At 37.0% G+C, this 16,707-nt stretch overlaps 1 protein-coding gene across 2 annotated transcripts in view; it reads right to left on the reverse strand.

The window, feature by feature from the left end:
• Positions 1-16,707, reverse strand: part of CRPPA (CDP-L-ribitol pyrophosphorylase A) — a 315,043-nt gene that overhangs the window by 209,946 nt on the left and 88,390 nt on the right. For both annotated transcript variants that reach the window (XM_049894652.1, XM_049894653.1), the window contains exon 6: positions 15,334-15,428. In XM_049894652.1, the coding sequence (XP_049750609.1) occupies positions 15,334-15,428 (95 nt within the window). The remainder of the gene's footprint in view (positions 1-15,333; positions 15,429-16,707) is intronic.

Here is a 16,707-nt window from a genome sequence, read left to right on the forward strand (position 1 = left end):
TACTTTACCAAGCATGATGTCCTTCTCCAGGGACTGATCCCTTCTGATAACATGTCCTGAGCACTTAAGACAAAGTCTCTCCATCCTCGCTTTCAAGGAGTATTCTAGCTGTACTTCCAACATAGATTTACTCGTTCTTCTGGCAGTCCATGATATATTCAACATTCTTTGTCAACATCATAATCGAAAAGGCATCAATTCTTCTTTGATTTCCCTTATTCATTGTCCAGCATTTGCATGCATAAGGTTATTAAAAATACTACAGCTTGGGTCAGGTGCTTCTAAGTCCACAAGGTGACATCTTTGTTTCTTAACTTGAAAGAGGCCTTATATATATATATATATATAATTTTTATTGTGCTTTAAGTGAAAGTTTACAAATCAAGTCAGTCTCTCACATAAAAACTTCTATACACCTTGCTACATACTCCCAATTACTCTCCCCCTAATGAGACAGCCCCCTCCCTCCTTCCACTCTCTTTTTGTGTCCCTTTTTTTTTTTTTTTTTTGATAGCTTCTAACCCCCTCTACCCTCCCATCTCCCCCCTCCCAGGCAGGAGACGCCAACATAGTCTCATGTGTCCACCTGATCCAAGCAGCTCACTCCTCACCAGCATCCCTCTCCAACCCATTGTCCAGTCCAATCTATTATGTCTGACGAGTTGGCTTCAGGAATGGTTCCTGTCCTGGGCCAACAGAAGATCTGGGGGCCATGACCACCGGGGTCCTTCTAGTCTCAGTCAGACCATTAAGTCTGGTCTTTTTATGAGAATTTGGGATTTGCATCCCACTGTTCTTCTGCTCCCTCAGGGGTTCTCTGTTGTGTTCCCTGTCAGGGCAGTCCGAAAGAGGTCTTTTTGCAGCACCTTTGCCCAATGCAATACCTTGTTTGATTTCTTGACTGCTGTTTCCAAATGTGTTGCTTGTGGATACAAGTAAAATGAAATCCTTGACAACTTCAATATTTACTGTTTATTATGATGTTGCTTATTAGTCCACTTCTGAGGATTTTTGCTTTATGTTGAAGTATAATCCATACTGAAGGCTGTAGTCTTTGATCTTCATCAGTAAGTACTTCAAGATCTCTTCACTTTCAGCAAGTAAGGTTGTGTCACTTGCATACCGCAGGTTGTCAATGAGTCTTCCTACAATCCTGATGCTGCGTTCTTCTTCTTGTAGTATAGCATCCCCAATTACTTGCTTAGCATACAAACTGAATAAGTATAATGAAAGGATACAACCCTGACATACACCTTTTCAATTTTAGACCATGCAGTATCTCCTTGCTCTGTTTGAACAACTACCTCTTGCTCTATGTATGGGTTCAGCATGAACACAATTGTCTAGAATTCCCATTCTTTGAAATGTTACCCATAATTCATCTTAATCCACACACCCAAATGCTTTTGTGTATTCAATAAACCACACAAAAACATCTTTCTGGTGTTCTGTTTTCAGCCAAGATCCATCTGACATTAGCAGTGATATCTCTCATTCCATGCCCTCTTCTGAATCTGGTTTGAATTTCTAGCAGTTCCATCTCGATGTACTCAAGGTCACACTTTATCTCTCATAGACTGTTTTCATTTTCTTCAGCTTCAACTTGAACTTGCATATAAGCAATTGATGGTCTTGTCTGCAGTTGGCCCCTGGCCTTGTGACTAATGATATTGAGCTTCTCTATTGTCTCTTTCCACAGGTGTTATCAATTTGATTCCTGTGTATTTCATCTGGTGATATTCACATGTAGTCATCATTTATGTTGTTGAAAAAGGTATTTGCAACAAATAAGTCATTGGTCTTGCAAAATTCTACCATGCAATCTCCGGCATCATTTCTATCACCAAGGCCTTATTTTCCAACTACTTTGTTCTTTGTTTCCAATTTTCACATTCCAATCACCAGTAATTACCAATGAATCTTGATTGCATATTTGCTAAATTTCAGACTGCAGAAGTTGGTAAAAATCTTCAATTTCCTCATCTTTGGCATTAGTGGTTGATGCATAAATTTGAAAAATAGTTGTATTAACTGGTCTTTTTTGTAGGCATATGGGTATTATCCTTTCACTGACAGCAATGTACTTCAGGATATATCCTGAAATGTTCTTTTTGATGACGAATGCAGTGTTGTTCCTCTTCAATTTTTCATTCCTGGCATAGTTGTTGTCGTTAGGTACAGTCAAGTCGGTTCCAAATCATAGCAACCCTATGTAGAACAGAAAGAACCACTACCCAGTCCTGCACCGCCCTCACAATTGTTGCTCCTAATAACATGTTCAAAGTATGTGAAGTGTGGTCTCACATCTTAGCATACTAGATCTTATGATTTTCTGATGCACAATGGCCAATACCAGTCCATTTCAGCTCTAATACCTAGGATATCGATCTTCAAGTGTTGCACTTCATTTCTGACAACTTTCAATTTTCTTTGAGTCATATTTCGTACAGTTCATGTACCAATTACTAATGGATGTTTACAGCTGTTTCTTCTCATTTTGATTCATGTCATATCAGCAAGTGAATCTTCCAAAAGGTTTACTCTGTCCATGTGATTAAGGTTGACTCTACTTTGAAGAGGCAGCTCTTCTCCAGTTGTATTTTTAGTAAGTTCCAATCTGAGGTGCTCATCTTCCACCAATATATAGACAATGTTCCAATGCTATCTATAAGGTTTTTACTTGCCATTTTTTTTTTTTTTTGGAAGTAGACTGCCAAATTCTTCTTTCTAGTATGTCTTAGGAAATCTACCCACCATGGACGAACCTGCTAGTATTTGAAATACCTGTGGCATAGCTTCTAGCATCACAATATCATGCAAGCCACCACACCACAACAAAGTGACAGACAAGTGGTGATTATATTTAACCCAACTTTTTGGGGGGCCTTAACAATTACCATAATCTGTGCTTAGCACTTGTGACAGTTATTTTATTGAAATTACACAGCACCACTATGCATGTGAAGTATTATCATTGTCCTCATGTTATGAATAAGGAAACTGAGGCACAGAAGTAGTCTGTCCACTACCAAATGGCCAGTGAGGGACCAAAGCTAGTAATCAAACTCAGATCTGTTGGGCTCAGGTCTGTACACTTAACCCCTAAAGCACACTGTTGTGTCAGTGTTCCTTCGGGTGACTATTACTTCATCATAGATGTCACAAAGCCCCTACTCAGAGGAGAATAATAGTACCAGTCCCAAAATCAACTCAAGAGAAACACTGAATCTGTATGGTCATTTGGATATGAAAAATCATAATTGCCATTATACCGAATCCCCTAATTCTGATCATTTTCCTTAGTTCAGGACAGGGAAGAAAGTATCTAAGAAGGGTCCACCAATTCAGGTCCTCAGATTTGATCCTAGAGAAGAGCCAAATGCTTCTGAACTACTATATTTAATAAATGCAGAGTAGTAGTGGTGGTGGTAGTAGAAGTAATTATTGTAGCCGTACTCTCCTAATAAGTCCTTTTGTGCGTGCCTTTCTCTCATGGTTAAAATTTCCTTTGAAACTATTGTTCTGATACAAAATTATAAGGAGTATGGGAGAGAAAACACAGGCTCTAATTCTAACAAACTTGAACACCTATCACAAAGAATTAATGGTTCTCATATATTATAAGGAAACCCTGGTGGCATAGTGGTTAAGTGCTACAGCAGCTAACCATAAGGGCTGGCAGTTCAAATCCTCCAGGCACTCCTTGGAAACTCTATGGGGCAGTTCTACTCTGTCCTATAGGGTCACTATGAGTTGGAATCGACTCAATGGCACTGGGTTTGGTTTTGGTTTGGTATATATTATAAAGATCATACATCCAAATCTGCATGGTCTCTTAACAAAATGTAAAGCTACCAAATTCAAATCTGCTCGGGTTTATCATTCTGTTGCAATTTTACTACAGAATATTATACTGTAGTATAACTAATAGACAGTGTTTTAGTAAATGAGTAATGACTGGCATTAGCTCACAGAAATCATGTCTGGCGGGAACATTTTGTAGATATTACCCAACTGAAATGACAAAAGATGACATGTTAGAAAGGAAGAGTAATATGATCTCTTTATGTTTCTCAGTAATGCATAAAACATTTGCAAGCTCAGAATTGGCAAGTAGACATAAACAAATCTTAATTGCCTCAATTAAAAAAAAAAAGTTCACAAAAATTGTCCTACCCATTGGATTAACATGAGATTTTCATTCATTCAAAGGAGTCCCTAGGTGGCAAAAACAGTTAAGTGCTCAGCTACTAACCACAAGGTTGGCAGTCCAAATCCACCCAGAGGTGTCTCAGAAAAAAGGTCTGGCACTCTTCTTCTAAGAGACCACAGCCATTGAAAACTCTAGGGCACAAAGCTCTACTCTGGAATTCAAGGGGTTGTGTAAAATGGAATAAACCCTATGGCAACTGGTTTATTTTGTTTGTTGTTTGTTTCACTCATTTAATCAATAACTATTTATTAAAGACTATAATTAAGACAGAACATTTCAAGATTTATCCTGAAGTACGACACTGTCAGAGATAGGATAATATCCATACACCTATAAGGAAGACCAGTTAATATGACTATTATTCAAATGTACCCACCAATCACTAATGCTAAAGATAAGGAAATGGAAGATTCTTACCAAATTCTGCAGTGTGAAATTTATCAAACGTGCAATTAAGATGCACTAATAATACCTTTTTTCAACAACATAAATGGAGACTATACATGAGGACTTTACCAGATTGAATACACAGGAGTGAAATCAACTATATCTGTAGAAATAGATGACGGAAAAGGTCAATATCATCAGTCAGAACAAGGCCAGATGCCAACTGCAGAACAAACCATCAATTGCTCATATGCAAGTTCAAGTTGAAGCCAAAAAATTAAAACAAGTCCACAAGAGACAAAGTACGAACTTGTGTATATCCTACCTGAATTTAAAGATCATCACAAGAATAAATTAGATGCATTGAACACTAATGATCGAAGACCAGACCAGTTGTAGGATGACATCAAGAAAATCATATGTGGAGAAAGCAAAATGTCATTAAAAAGTCAAGAAAGAAAGAAAAGATGGAAGTAGATGTCAAAACTCTCCGAAATTTGTTCTTGAATGTAGAGTAGCTAAAGTGAAAGCAAGAAATGATGAAGTGCAAGAGCTGAACAGATTTCAAAAGCAACTTGAGAAGACAAAGTATTATAATGAAATGTGCAAAGATGTGGAGTACATACTCGGCATTTTTCCAGCTGAAAGAACTGAAGAAAAAATTTAACCCTCATGTTGCAATACTGAAGGATGCCATGAGCAAAACATTGAACGAAGGCAGGAAGCATCAAAAGAAGATTGGAGGAATACATAGAGTCAGTGTACCAAAATGGATTGGTTGACACTCAACCATTTCAGGAGGCAGCATACGATCAAGAACCGTTGGTACTGAAAGAAGTCCAAGCTGCACTGAAGACATCAGCGAAAAACAAAGCTTCAGGAATTGATGGAACACCAACTGAGATGTTTGAACAAACATACAGTGCTGGTGGCACTGGAGAAAACAGAACTCCATGAATTGGTGGAATACCAATTGAGATGTTTGAACAAACAGATACAGTGCTGGAAGTACTCACTTTTCTGTGCCAAAAAATTTGGAATGCAGCTACATGGCCAACTGACTAGAAGAGATCCATATTTGTGCCCAATCAAAGGTGACCCAACAGAATACAGAAATTATCAAACAATATCATGAATATCACACACCAGTAAAAATTTTGCTGAAGATAACTCAAAAGCAGTTACAGTAGTACATGGACAGAAAACTACCAGAAACTCAAGCCAGATTCAGAAGGGGATATGGAATGAGAGATACCATTGCTGATGTCAGATGGATCTTGGTTGAAAGCAGAGAACACCAGAAAGATGTTTATCTGAGTTTTATTGACTATGTGAAGGAATTTGACTATATGGATCATAGCAAATTATGGATAACATTGAGAAGAATGGAAATTTCAGAACAATCGCACTCTTGGAGAACTTATACATGGATTACACCTCAACGTAAAGTAAACAAAAATCCTCACAACTGGACCAATAAGCAATATCATGATGAACAGAGAAAAGATTGAAGTTGTCAAGGGTTTCATTTTGCTTAGATCCACTATCAGCACCCACAGAAGCAACAGTCAGGAAATCAAACAATGTATTGCATTGGGCAAATCTGCTGCAAAAGACCTCTTTCAAGTGTTGAAAAGCAAAGATGTCACCTTGAGGACTAAGGTGTGCCTGACTCAGGCCACAGTACTTTCAATCTCACGTACTTTGGACATGAGGGAGGGACCAGTCCCTGGAGAAGGACATCATGCTTGGTAAGGTAGGGGGTCAGCGAAAAAGAGGAACCCTCTTGACAACCCTCAACAAGGTGTATTGACACAGTGGCTGCTACAATGGGCTCAAACATAGTAACAATTAGAGGATGGCGCAGGACTGGGCAGTGTTTCTTTCTGCTGTACTTAGGGTCAATACGAGTCAGAACTGACTCGATAGCATCGAACAACAACATAAGCCAGACACTACATTCTAGATTCTGAGACCACAGCAGTGACCTACACAAATTTCTATACTCATACAGCTTATATGATACTGGGGAGATGAAATGAAGTTTAGACTAGTGTTCCTCAAATTTCAACGTGCATAAGAATCCCTTGGAGTCTTGTTAAAAATACAGGTTGGATCTAAGAATCTGCATTTCTAAAAAGCTTTAGAGATTTAGTCTACAGATCACACTCTGAAGTATCAAGGGGGTAGATAATTTGATCCCACATAAATCTCATTTTGAGTAGATAAATTTACTGAGGAATGTGCCTCCATCTTGCACTCAAAAGACAACCTTAACCTTGACTGTACTAAAGCTATTCCCAAGAGACAGAAAGGGCCACATGAACCAGAGACAACATCATCCTGAGACCAGAAGAACTAGATGGTGCCTGGCTACAACCGATGACTGGCCTGACAGGGAAAACAACAGAGAACCCCTGACAGAGCAGGAGAATAGTGGGATGCAGACCCCAAATTCTCCTAAAAAGACCAGACTTAAAGCCTTTCTCTATCATCTAAGTTACTTATACATTTATAACATGTATCAGTATGGCTGCAAACCTAAGTGACTAAAATTAAATAATTCATTACTGCAACTATTTCCCTTCAAATACCTGCCAAACTTGCAACATAATCTAATTGGATTTACATTTATATAATATCATTTTACTAAGTAATATAGACACTGTCTAGATAAATATAGACTATAATTAAATCCTGTTTTCCATATAAATATGTACTAATAATGTATGCACCACAAATAAATTATATTCCAGTCAAAATACTGGTAATTGGAAATTACCGATTATAATACACACTAATAAGTATTGTTTTTAATCAATTTTATAGACTATTTAAATAGCCTAATAAGCCTACAAATGGTTTAATACATTTAGCTATGCAATTATTAGAAATTACAAATAGGACATATATAGCCTTACCCTAAGCCATTGTAAAATTTGAGTGCACCTGAAACAAAACAGGTTAGATTTAATTAGTAGTTCTTAACTGGGAGCAACTTTGACCCCAGGGAAAATTTAGCAATATCAAAGACATTTCATTTGTCAAAAGTGGGATGGGTGGTTGCTACCAGCACCTAGTGGGCTGAGGACAGAGATGCTATTAAATATCCCACAAAACACAGGTCAGTCCCCACATCAAGAATTATCTACCAAAAAATGTCAACTGTGAATCCTGGGTTAGATGCAAAGTTCTAGTTTCTAGTCTTCATCTTTTATTTACAGATCAGTGACTGACACCAAAAGTGGCAATATTCTAGCAACTTTAAGGTTGTTATCCTTTTTCAAGGGAAATACTGTAAGTATTTATGATCTGGTTTGATATGTTTCAATGAAATAAATGTTTCAGTAGATTTTTATTTTAAAGGACATGATTTTGAAATATTGTACCACAAATGTGGTGAGTGTGCTCAAAATGGTGAGATGAGATAGATATTAAAAACAGATTCTCAACTAAACAAGCTTTGTCTGTTTTTTCTCCAGCTAGTATAAAAACTGTCTCTAATTTTAAATTAGGTAGAAAATAAAAAGAAAACTAAAATAAGCTATAAGCATGTATGAGTAGTTTAATGAAGAGGCTCTTTCATATATAACCACAAGAAAAATATGCACTAGGTAGACTTTTAAGGCATATATGATACCACCTCAATACTTGCAGACTCTGAATACAGTCATTGTAATACTTTGAACCTTACATACTAAGCAATCTATTTTCCATTAATGTGTTTTCCTCTCAAATGAGAAAGATACAAGTTATATTTGCATGTAAAATAAAATTTCCATCTCATATAACTTTCTATTCCCAAACCCACTGCCTTCGAGTCGATGCCGACTCATAGCAACCCTATAGGACAGAGTAGAACTGCCCCATAGAGTTTCCAAGGAGCGCCTGGTGGATTCGAACTGCTGACTTCTTGGTTAGCAGCTGTAGCACTTAACCACTACGCCACCAGGGTTTCCAACTTTCCATTATGGGTTACATATTAGTAACCTACTAAAAATACATTGTTTAGCATGTGGGTCCAAATGTTTTTAAAAATATCAAGGATAAATTACATTTTAAGCAAAACGACAAAAAACGCAATCATGTGACACTTCAGCAGTGTATGAACATGTGTACACCTCTCAAAGCAGCACTTTTCTAGACAACGAGAAAAGGTAAATTCAAATCTGGATATACGATCTTATTACAGGTTCTAAAGAATAAATTTTAAAGTGTTGCTTATGGATCCACTTCTTAACCCCACTTCTCTCTCTGCCGAGTTCATTTCTCCATCACTGTTTCTCTCTCCTTTCCTGACAGAAGGCTGCTGGCCACCGATTGTATCACTGTTGCTGACTCTACTTCATCTAATCTGTGCAATATCTGCTATCTGCCCTTCTTTCGCTCTACTTGTGAAAATTCTCGGTTGAGGAATCAATCAAAACTCCTTGAATGTATTCTGTGCTTTAAGCTTTTCATGATTGATGCATGCCCAACAGCTGCCTCTTTAATCTCCAGAAACATGTTTGGCTGATGTCCAGGTGATGCATTATTCCAGAAGGTTGCTTGTTCATCATCCTATCACCATTAAGCACAACTATCTATTGAACTCCCACCATACACTCAGCACCACACAAGGGATCAGTGATGAAGAGATGATGGAAGATATGTGCAGAAGAATCGATAAGACGTGCAGAACGATACCACTGTTAGTGAATAGAAGTTCCAAGAACCAGGAAAATGAGGACAACTTCATAGAAAGGGTAATATATTAAACCAAACCTTGAAAGAAACATAAAACTGACGAGTAGGAAAGGCATGCAATCAAGCAGAATGCTACATGCAAAAGAGGGAGGCCGAAAACTGCCTATCTTTAAGACATGAGCAAGCTAATAGAACAGAGACCACAAAAGAGGTAACATGCAACAGAAGTGTTCGGTGTATGCTGTGGAAGATTTTAAATGTCTGGTTAAGCTGTATAGACTATGTTTCCTGACATGCACTGAGCAGTCACTAAAGGCACAAAGCATCAATGCAAGAGAGAGAGAGAGAAAGAAAGACAGGAGATTTTAAATCTAAGCAGGCAAGTATTTTGTTACAGGCACAGAAGAGCAAGCTTACAGGTAACAAAATGCTATGCACAATTTACTCTGACCACAAGCTCAAAGGGGTATATTTTGTTCAGCTTCCCTAGAACAATGAAAACCCTGAAGCCAAAGTTTAGCTAAAGCCCCCAAACAAGAAAATAATCTGGTTTATGGTGTTGCAAAGTAGAAGTATTCTGCATGCGAATAGTTGAAATGCATCCCTAAACTCAATTATTAGGGGAAATATATTAATTATTAAGCATATAATGACATTTTTAAAACATTATATATCCTATAATCCAAACAAAAAATAATTTCGATAAAATGGGGTGAAATCACGTTATATTTCAGTTCAAATAGCATAAACAGGTTTAGTATACACAAATTCATTGAACTCAACTGCTGAGACTAGTAAATACAATCAGCATGCCTACATGGCAATTTTTTCCAAGTTATTTTAAGGATTTTCTTCCTAAGCATATTTACCATACGTGTAAAATCAATTAATATGCTGAATTAGAGGATAAAACCTAATTTTTAAAAATATATGCCCAATAAAAATGTTGGCTCACTCTCTCTCTTTTTTTTTTTTTTTTTTTAACTCTGTGTCTTGGTGGTCTAGAGCTCATGAGCAAGCACCTTATTCTGAAGTGGACAAGAATGTAGAATTAACCATCTGGTTTCTTTAGAAAGAGTAATATTTCAACAGGTTTCTGTGTCTCAAGAATACACACAGTTATAAAAGTTGAAAATATGTTTAGTACATGGAGAAAAAGTAAAGAAAGTGACATTTAAGGAAAATTATCCCAGCTCCCTCATTAATAATCATATTTTAAAACCATGACAACCAACTGTAATTATAACTGTTAACATTGCTAAGTACAGCATGACCATAATTAATAACATTCTGAGCAACTAGGTGGTCCAATAACTGACACTCCCTTTTTAACTCTAGAAAAACTGAGCCAGCAATCTGGCTAATATCCCAAACAAATTTAATAGAATGGTTTTCAGGTATACCTAGTGGGCCTGTACTTATTTACACACATGCATACACACACACTCTGATTAATCGCTGTTGGCTGTTCACAGTCAAAGGAGGAAGAGTAGAAACAACTGTACAGTGTTGTTTCACTTTTATTCCGTTGTGTTTTACAATGTTCAGCTTTGAAAAAAAAATTAAAAATTCTGTATCTTCAAGCTAAAATATTACTTTATAAAGATACATCAAAATAAACATAAAATAAGCCAGTTTTGAAAGGATCTTATGATGCTGGTGTGGCTTAATCTGCTCTGCTTCTTTTATCTCTGCTTTTTCTCTTACTTCGTTTGCTCCTTTTGATGTTTTGTTTGACTAGTGTGTCATACACTGAATTTAGCTAGGTCTGTAACAAAAGGCATGGATCCATACACTGGACAGAACCTTGAGGGCATTAAGGAAAAAATAAACTAGGTATCATAGAAGAACCTCGACAAAACCAAAGCATGCCCTACACCCAGGAAAACAAATGACTTTCAGTTACATCCTGCTTGGCATTTGTGGTTACACAAAACAATAATTAAATTATGTGCTCCAGGAAACAGGAAGGAGTGGATAAGCAAAATATATGAAAAGCCCCTACAGTCTGTTTGTTCAGAGTGTAGATCAGCATTCTTTAGGAACTCCACTTCTTTTATTATAGCACTGAAAATTGGGTTGAACACACTTACGTGATTTAAGGGGTAATGTCATAGATGAAAACATTAAATACTGCATGTCTTCTGCTATAGAATTTTACTTTTAAAAAGCAGCAGCCACTATGCTCTTTTTACAGAGGTAAAGAGAGTCACAATATTTCCAGCTAAAAGTCTTCTATTACTTCATTTTGCTCTTAGGGCAAAGTAGAAATACAATAATAATAACATCAACAATGATAATAAACAACACAGCTTACAGGGCGCACCTGGGACTGTCTCCATCTCTACAGTCACCTCCTGCCGCTCCACCTCCACCCCATCTGCTTTACTCCAACCACAGATGACTTATCTCAGCATCTCCAAACGAATCTCTTTATATGTTTTTTACACACCATTCCTTTTGACTTGTCCGCTAAATAGCTAACTCCTGATTACCCCTTTAGACTTAATAAATATCATGTCTGCAAAGATGTTCTAGCTCACTGCTATTTCCTCGCAGTCTAAATCATTTTCCATACCTCTCTTGCCTAAGCTCAGCTTACTTTCCCTTAGAATAATTATCACAATTTGTAATTATACACTTTTTGTATTTGTTGCTGTTTTATCCCCAACTGGAAAATATGTTCGTTAAGGATAGGAAACCATATCTGCTTAGCTCAACTCCCTATATTCAGTGACTATATCATGATACCAAACCCCCCAAAACCCAAATGTTGCCATAGAGTCAATTCCGACTCATGGTGACCCTATAGGGCAGAGTAGAACTGCCCTACAGGATTTCTAAGGAGCAGCTGGTGGATTTGAACTGCCAATCTTTTGGTTAGCAGCTGAACACTTAACCACTGTGCCACCAGGGGTCCATATCATGATAGGTATTTAATAATAATTTGGTGATAAAATTAGTGAATTAAGGCATTTATGAATGACTAATCACATCTTACTACTTATATATTTCTCGCTACCCTCAGCATAGTACTGCAGTATAAAGTATTTTTCAACATTTGTTGAGAGTTCAAAAGAAGTGGGAAAGGTCTCTTCCATCACTATCTAACACCCTGGTGTATTTTTGGAGGCTATTTCAAAAGTAGGTAAAACTACCAGTTACCATCAATTGATTCCAACTCGTGGAGATGTCATGAGTGCCAGAGTAGAACTGCGCTCCACAGGGTTTTCATTGGCTTATTTTTTGTACTAGATCACTAGGCCTTTCTTCCAAGGAGCCTCTGTGTGGGTTCAAACTCCCAGCCTTTTGGTTAGCAGCCAAGTGTGATAACAATTTGCAACATCCAGGGACCCTCCAAAGTCTGTAGTCCTTAAGAAATCAAAAAGGGATATAACAATCCTGATAATAAAGTCTGGTAATCCTTTTGGTTAGCAGCCAAGTGTATTAACCACTTGCAACACCCAGGAACAACCCAAAGTCCGTAGTACTTAAAAAATCAAAAAGGGAATATAATAATTCTGATAATAAAACCTTGTAATTTAGTATCAGTGAAATGTGCATGTTACGGAGGAGGCAGATGTCCCTTGCCCAGTTAGCTACTTATGTTACTTTCAGCAACCTCTTCCATGTATTTGGAGCCCTGGTGGCACAGTGGTTAAGAACTCAGGCTGCTAACCAAAAGGTCAGCAGTTGAAATCCATAAGCCGCTCCTTGGAAACCCTATGGGGCAGTTCTACTCTATCCTTTAGGGTCGCTATGAGTTGGAATCAACTCGACAGCAACGGGTTTTGGTTTTTTTCTTCCATGTATTTGGTATAGACTCTGACATTAGAGATAGATATTCAGTTCACCCCTAAGACATGTCTCAAAATCCTAGCACAGAAAATCACAATAAGCATACTCAATCTCTTCCTTTAGTTTTAACAGGAAACTTTTTTTTCTTTTCACTTCAATCAAACAATTTTTCTATTGTGTGTTGAGCAGCTCCACACCCACAATGCTGTGCCCTAGAGGTCCCTGGATTTCAACAGTGGTGACTTCATCTTTTTTAATATGTTCTTTTCAAAGTGAAACAAAAGCTCTGAAAGTAAAAATGTTAGACTATATGGCATTTTGTGTTCGTCTATAAGCTACAGGCTCAAAATGCTACGAGATAAATGTGCCATTATAAAGGGAGAGAAAAAATTATTTAAAAAAAAACAGATAAATCTTTTTTTAAGGGAAACTTCAAAAAAAAAAAACTAGCTTCTTGGCATTTCTTTTCTATCACCTTTTCTTAGAAGAATGCTAAGAAGTAGAAACTAAAACTGAATCAGTCAGCACCTACATTCACTAGTTACATGATCTTAGGCAAATCAGTGACCATAGGGTCTACCTATTTCTTTTGTAAAATGGGAAAAATATATCATAGGGTTGTTTTAAAGTATTAAGTGCAATTATGCAAGTAAAATTCATAGTACTGTCACACTCTGGCACATGGGAGGCACTCCTGATTCTTAGACTTGTGATTGTTGGTGAGAGAAATCATTCTGATAAGTCTGTGTGCGATCTGACAATTTAGGCAAGCTGAGAAATCAGAGCAGATTCAGTAAGGAATAACATCTCCTTCCAAGGTCAACCATGATTCTCTGAATAGAATAGGACATCCAAAGTGCAGTTTTAGAAGTTCTATATTAATTGCCCCTCCTTTGAAAAAAAATTCAGTATGTCTCCTCAAAGCAGAACATTGCAATTAAGAGGTATTTGAGAAGTGGTGATATTCCTTTCTTTTGAAAACCTGTACCATTTTTTGGCTTTGTTTATTATGAATAAGCATATGAATGTAGTCCCTACCCTGTAGTCAAGCCTAAATTTTTTTTAAAAAATTCGGACTATTCTATCTATATCTACTGGGAAATTAGATACTTAAAGACAAATAAGAGAGAGATTTAGGTGGTTAAAAACTAAAAATGCCTAGAGTATTCATAAAGAATAAAGAGGAAGAGGATTCTGAAAAGATAGTTGTGTTGTACTTCTTGAATCTCTGCAGATCCCACCACAAAAACAAAAAATTTAGAAGAATATCAAAACCAAAAAACATATAGACATCTACAACAGAATCTATATTGGTAGATAATGGATTAATCGCCAGCTAGATCTACATGTGAGGAAAAAGTGAAGGGAAACAAGAGGAGCCAGAAAAACGCAAAACTCCCATTGGTTTAGCAGAGCATTCTGGGAACTGCAGCCAAAGCTAGGAGAGTCCTTTGTAGACTCCAATTCAAAGTAGAAAACAGAGGAATCACATGAAAGTTGTCATTTTACTGGCAATATCTGGGAGTCTGGGCTCAAAGAACACTCAAATAAACCAAAGCACCCTTCTAAGTAAAAGCACCAGACTAAGAAGTCTAAACTGAGAAATAGAGGAACACTAGGAACAAAGGAAAGAGAAGGTCTAAGTGAAGGAGAGGGGCAACAGAGGTAGAAGCTCTCAGAAAGACTATGTTTGGCCATAGTTTCCATCATTTAATAAAAATGACTGAAGAACTTTATGCCATTAAGGGAGAAAAATTATTCTAATCTACTTCTTCCCCCTGTAAATACACTGGCAATCCCTGGGTTATGACCGAGTTCCATTCCTATGCCCTTAAGTCAAATTTGTACATCAGTCGGAACAGTTAGGTTCGGTTAATATCTAAAGTCAGTCAAATGTCTATCTTAGTATACAGGGTAACTTTCTCTGTATAAGAAAAAATAAAGAAAAACTTCCAGATACACTAAATCATTTTTAACATAATAGTAATAATGTTTTGATGCACGTCACAAAGTAGTGCCCATTTGTTATCCCAAATGTACCTTGAATTGTTAATATAATAGGCTTTACTGGGGTTGGTTCATAACTCTGGTTTGTACCTAAGCCAGACATTCATAACCCAGGGACTGCCTATATAAGACTCTTACTCAAAAATGTAAAACAAATTTCTATGCTTTCTCAAGACTGATACCATTATACTATAATCTGTGGCAATCAAATAGTTTATTAAAGTCAGTATTTGAATACTTACTTTTAATTCATTTTTTAGCATTTCTTGAAGACGACCTACATGTTCTTCATCACTTTTTGTGTCCATAACTACACAAATCTGCTGTGAAATCCTTTCTGAGATTTAAAAAAAAAAAAAGGAATGTTAAGCTTCACAGAACTAAACCCTAGTCTGCTGAAACCTGTGCTCACCTGCTGTTCATAATTGTTGAACAAGAATAGGGAGGTCTTGGATTCAGGCCAAGTGGAGTGACCTGTACTACATACTGAGATGCCCTTGACTCTTTTCAACACCCAAGTCAATAAATCTGTATATTAAACACTGTCGTTGGGTAACCAGGCTGTTTTGTAACCAATAGAAATAGGAAATTCTAGGATACATTGAAAGGGAGTAACTGGAGGTGACAGCTATTTGGCTTACCAATTCAACCCTTCCACATTTACAGAGAATCTCCCAGAATCTCACCTCTCAGGTAGATCCTCCCTTAGGCTATAAGATGTCTCCTGTGTGCAGACTCACTGTGCCACCTTGTGCCCTGGCTAAGTACAGCATTTTCCTTGTCATTCCTCTAGATTCAGTGAAGTCAATACAATTATATTTCTGCTTATTTGACTATTACCACATCAAATAAAAAAAAGGGCCATATGAATTTTCTTCAAATTTGTAAGGCTTATATGAGATCACCTAATTTAAAAAAATATAAGCTGTTTGATGGTGATATTCACTTCTGGAAACCCTGGATGCACACTCCCAAAAGATGTGCAACCTCTAGCAGGCAAATCTGAGGTACTAAGGCATATCCGCATAGCTGATAGTTAAGGAGACATTCCGTGATATTATGTCATGGATAAAGAAAACAACAACCAATTTCAAATAGGAGTCCCAAATCAAAAGTTAGTTTGATGAATTCTGGGCCCTGCTGCTTCTTACCTGGTCAATTCTATATAACATACTTTATATAACGATTGATTTAGCATCAGTTAATGATTCTTCAAGGAAAACTGGGAAGAACAGACTATTTAAAATAACAACAAAAACATCAACTAATACTACTACTTTTACTAATTACCTCTGGCTTATCAAGAACATTACATGTTCCTGGAGGTATATGCTACATTAATTCCAATTCTCATAACAATCATACAAGAACAATATTAGTTTTTCAATGTAACAGATTTAGGAACTTTGATTTCAAGGAAATAACGTAACTTGCCCAAGATCTCAGGGTTGGTTGGTAGTAAAAGGATTTAAAACCAAGTGTCTTAGGCCCATAAATAACTATTCTACAGTGCTAGAATGAAAAAAGAGGGAAAAGGCATCCAACATTTATTAAACATCAAACTTTTTACTCATGAGGTTTTTACTCACAAGAGTATTTAAAACCCAGGTCATTCC

This window comes from Elephas maximus, chromosome 8, assembly GCF_024166365.1.
Source record: "Elephas maximus indicus isolate mEleMax1 chromosome 8, mEleMax1 primary haplotype, whole genome shotgun sequence".
NCBI lineage: Eukaryota > Metazoa > Chordata > Mammalia > Proboscidea > Elephantidae > Elephas > Elephas maximus.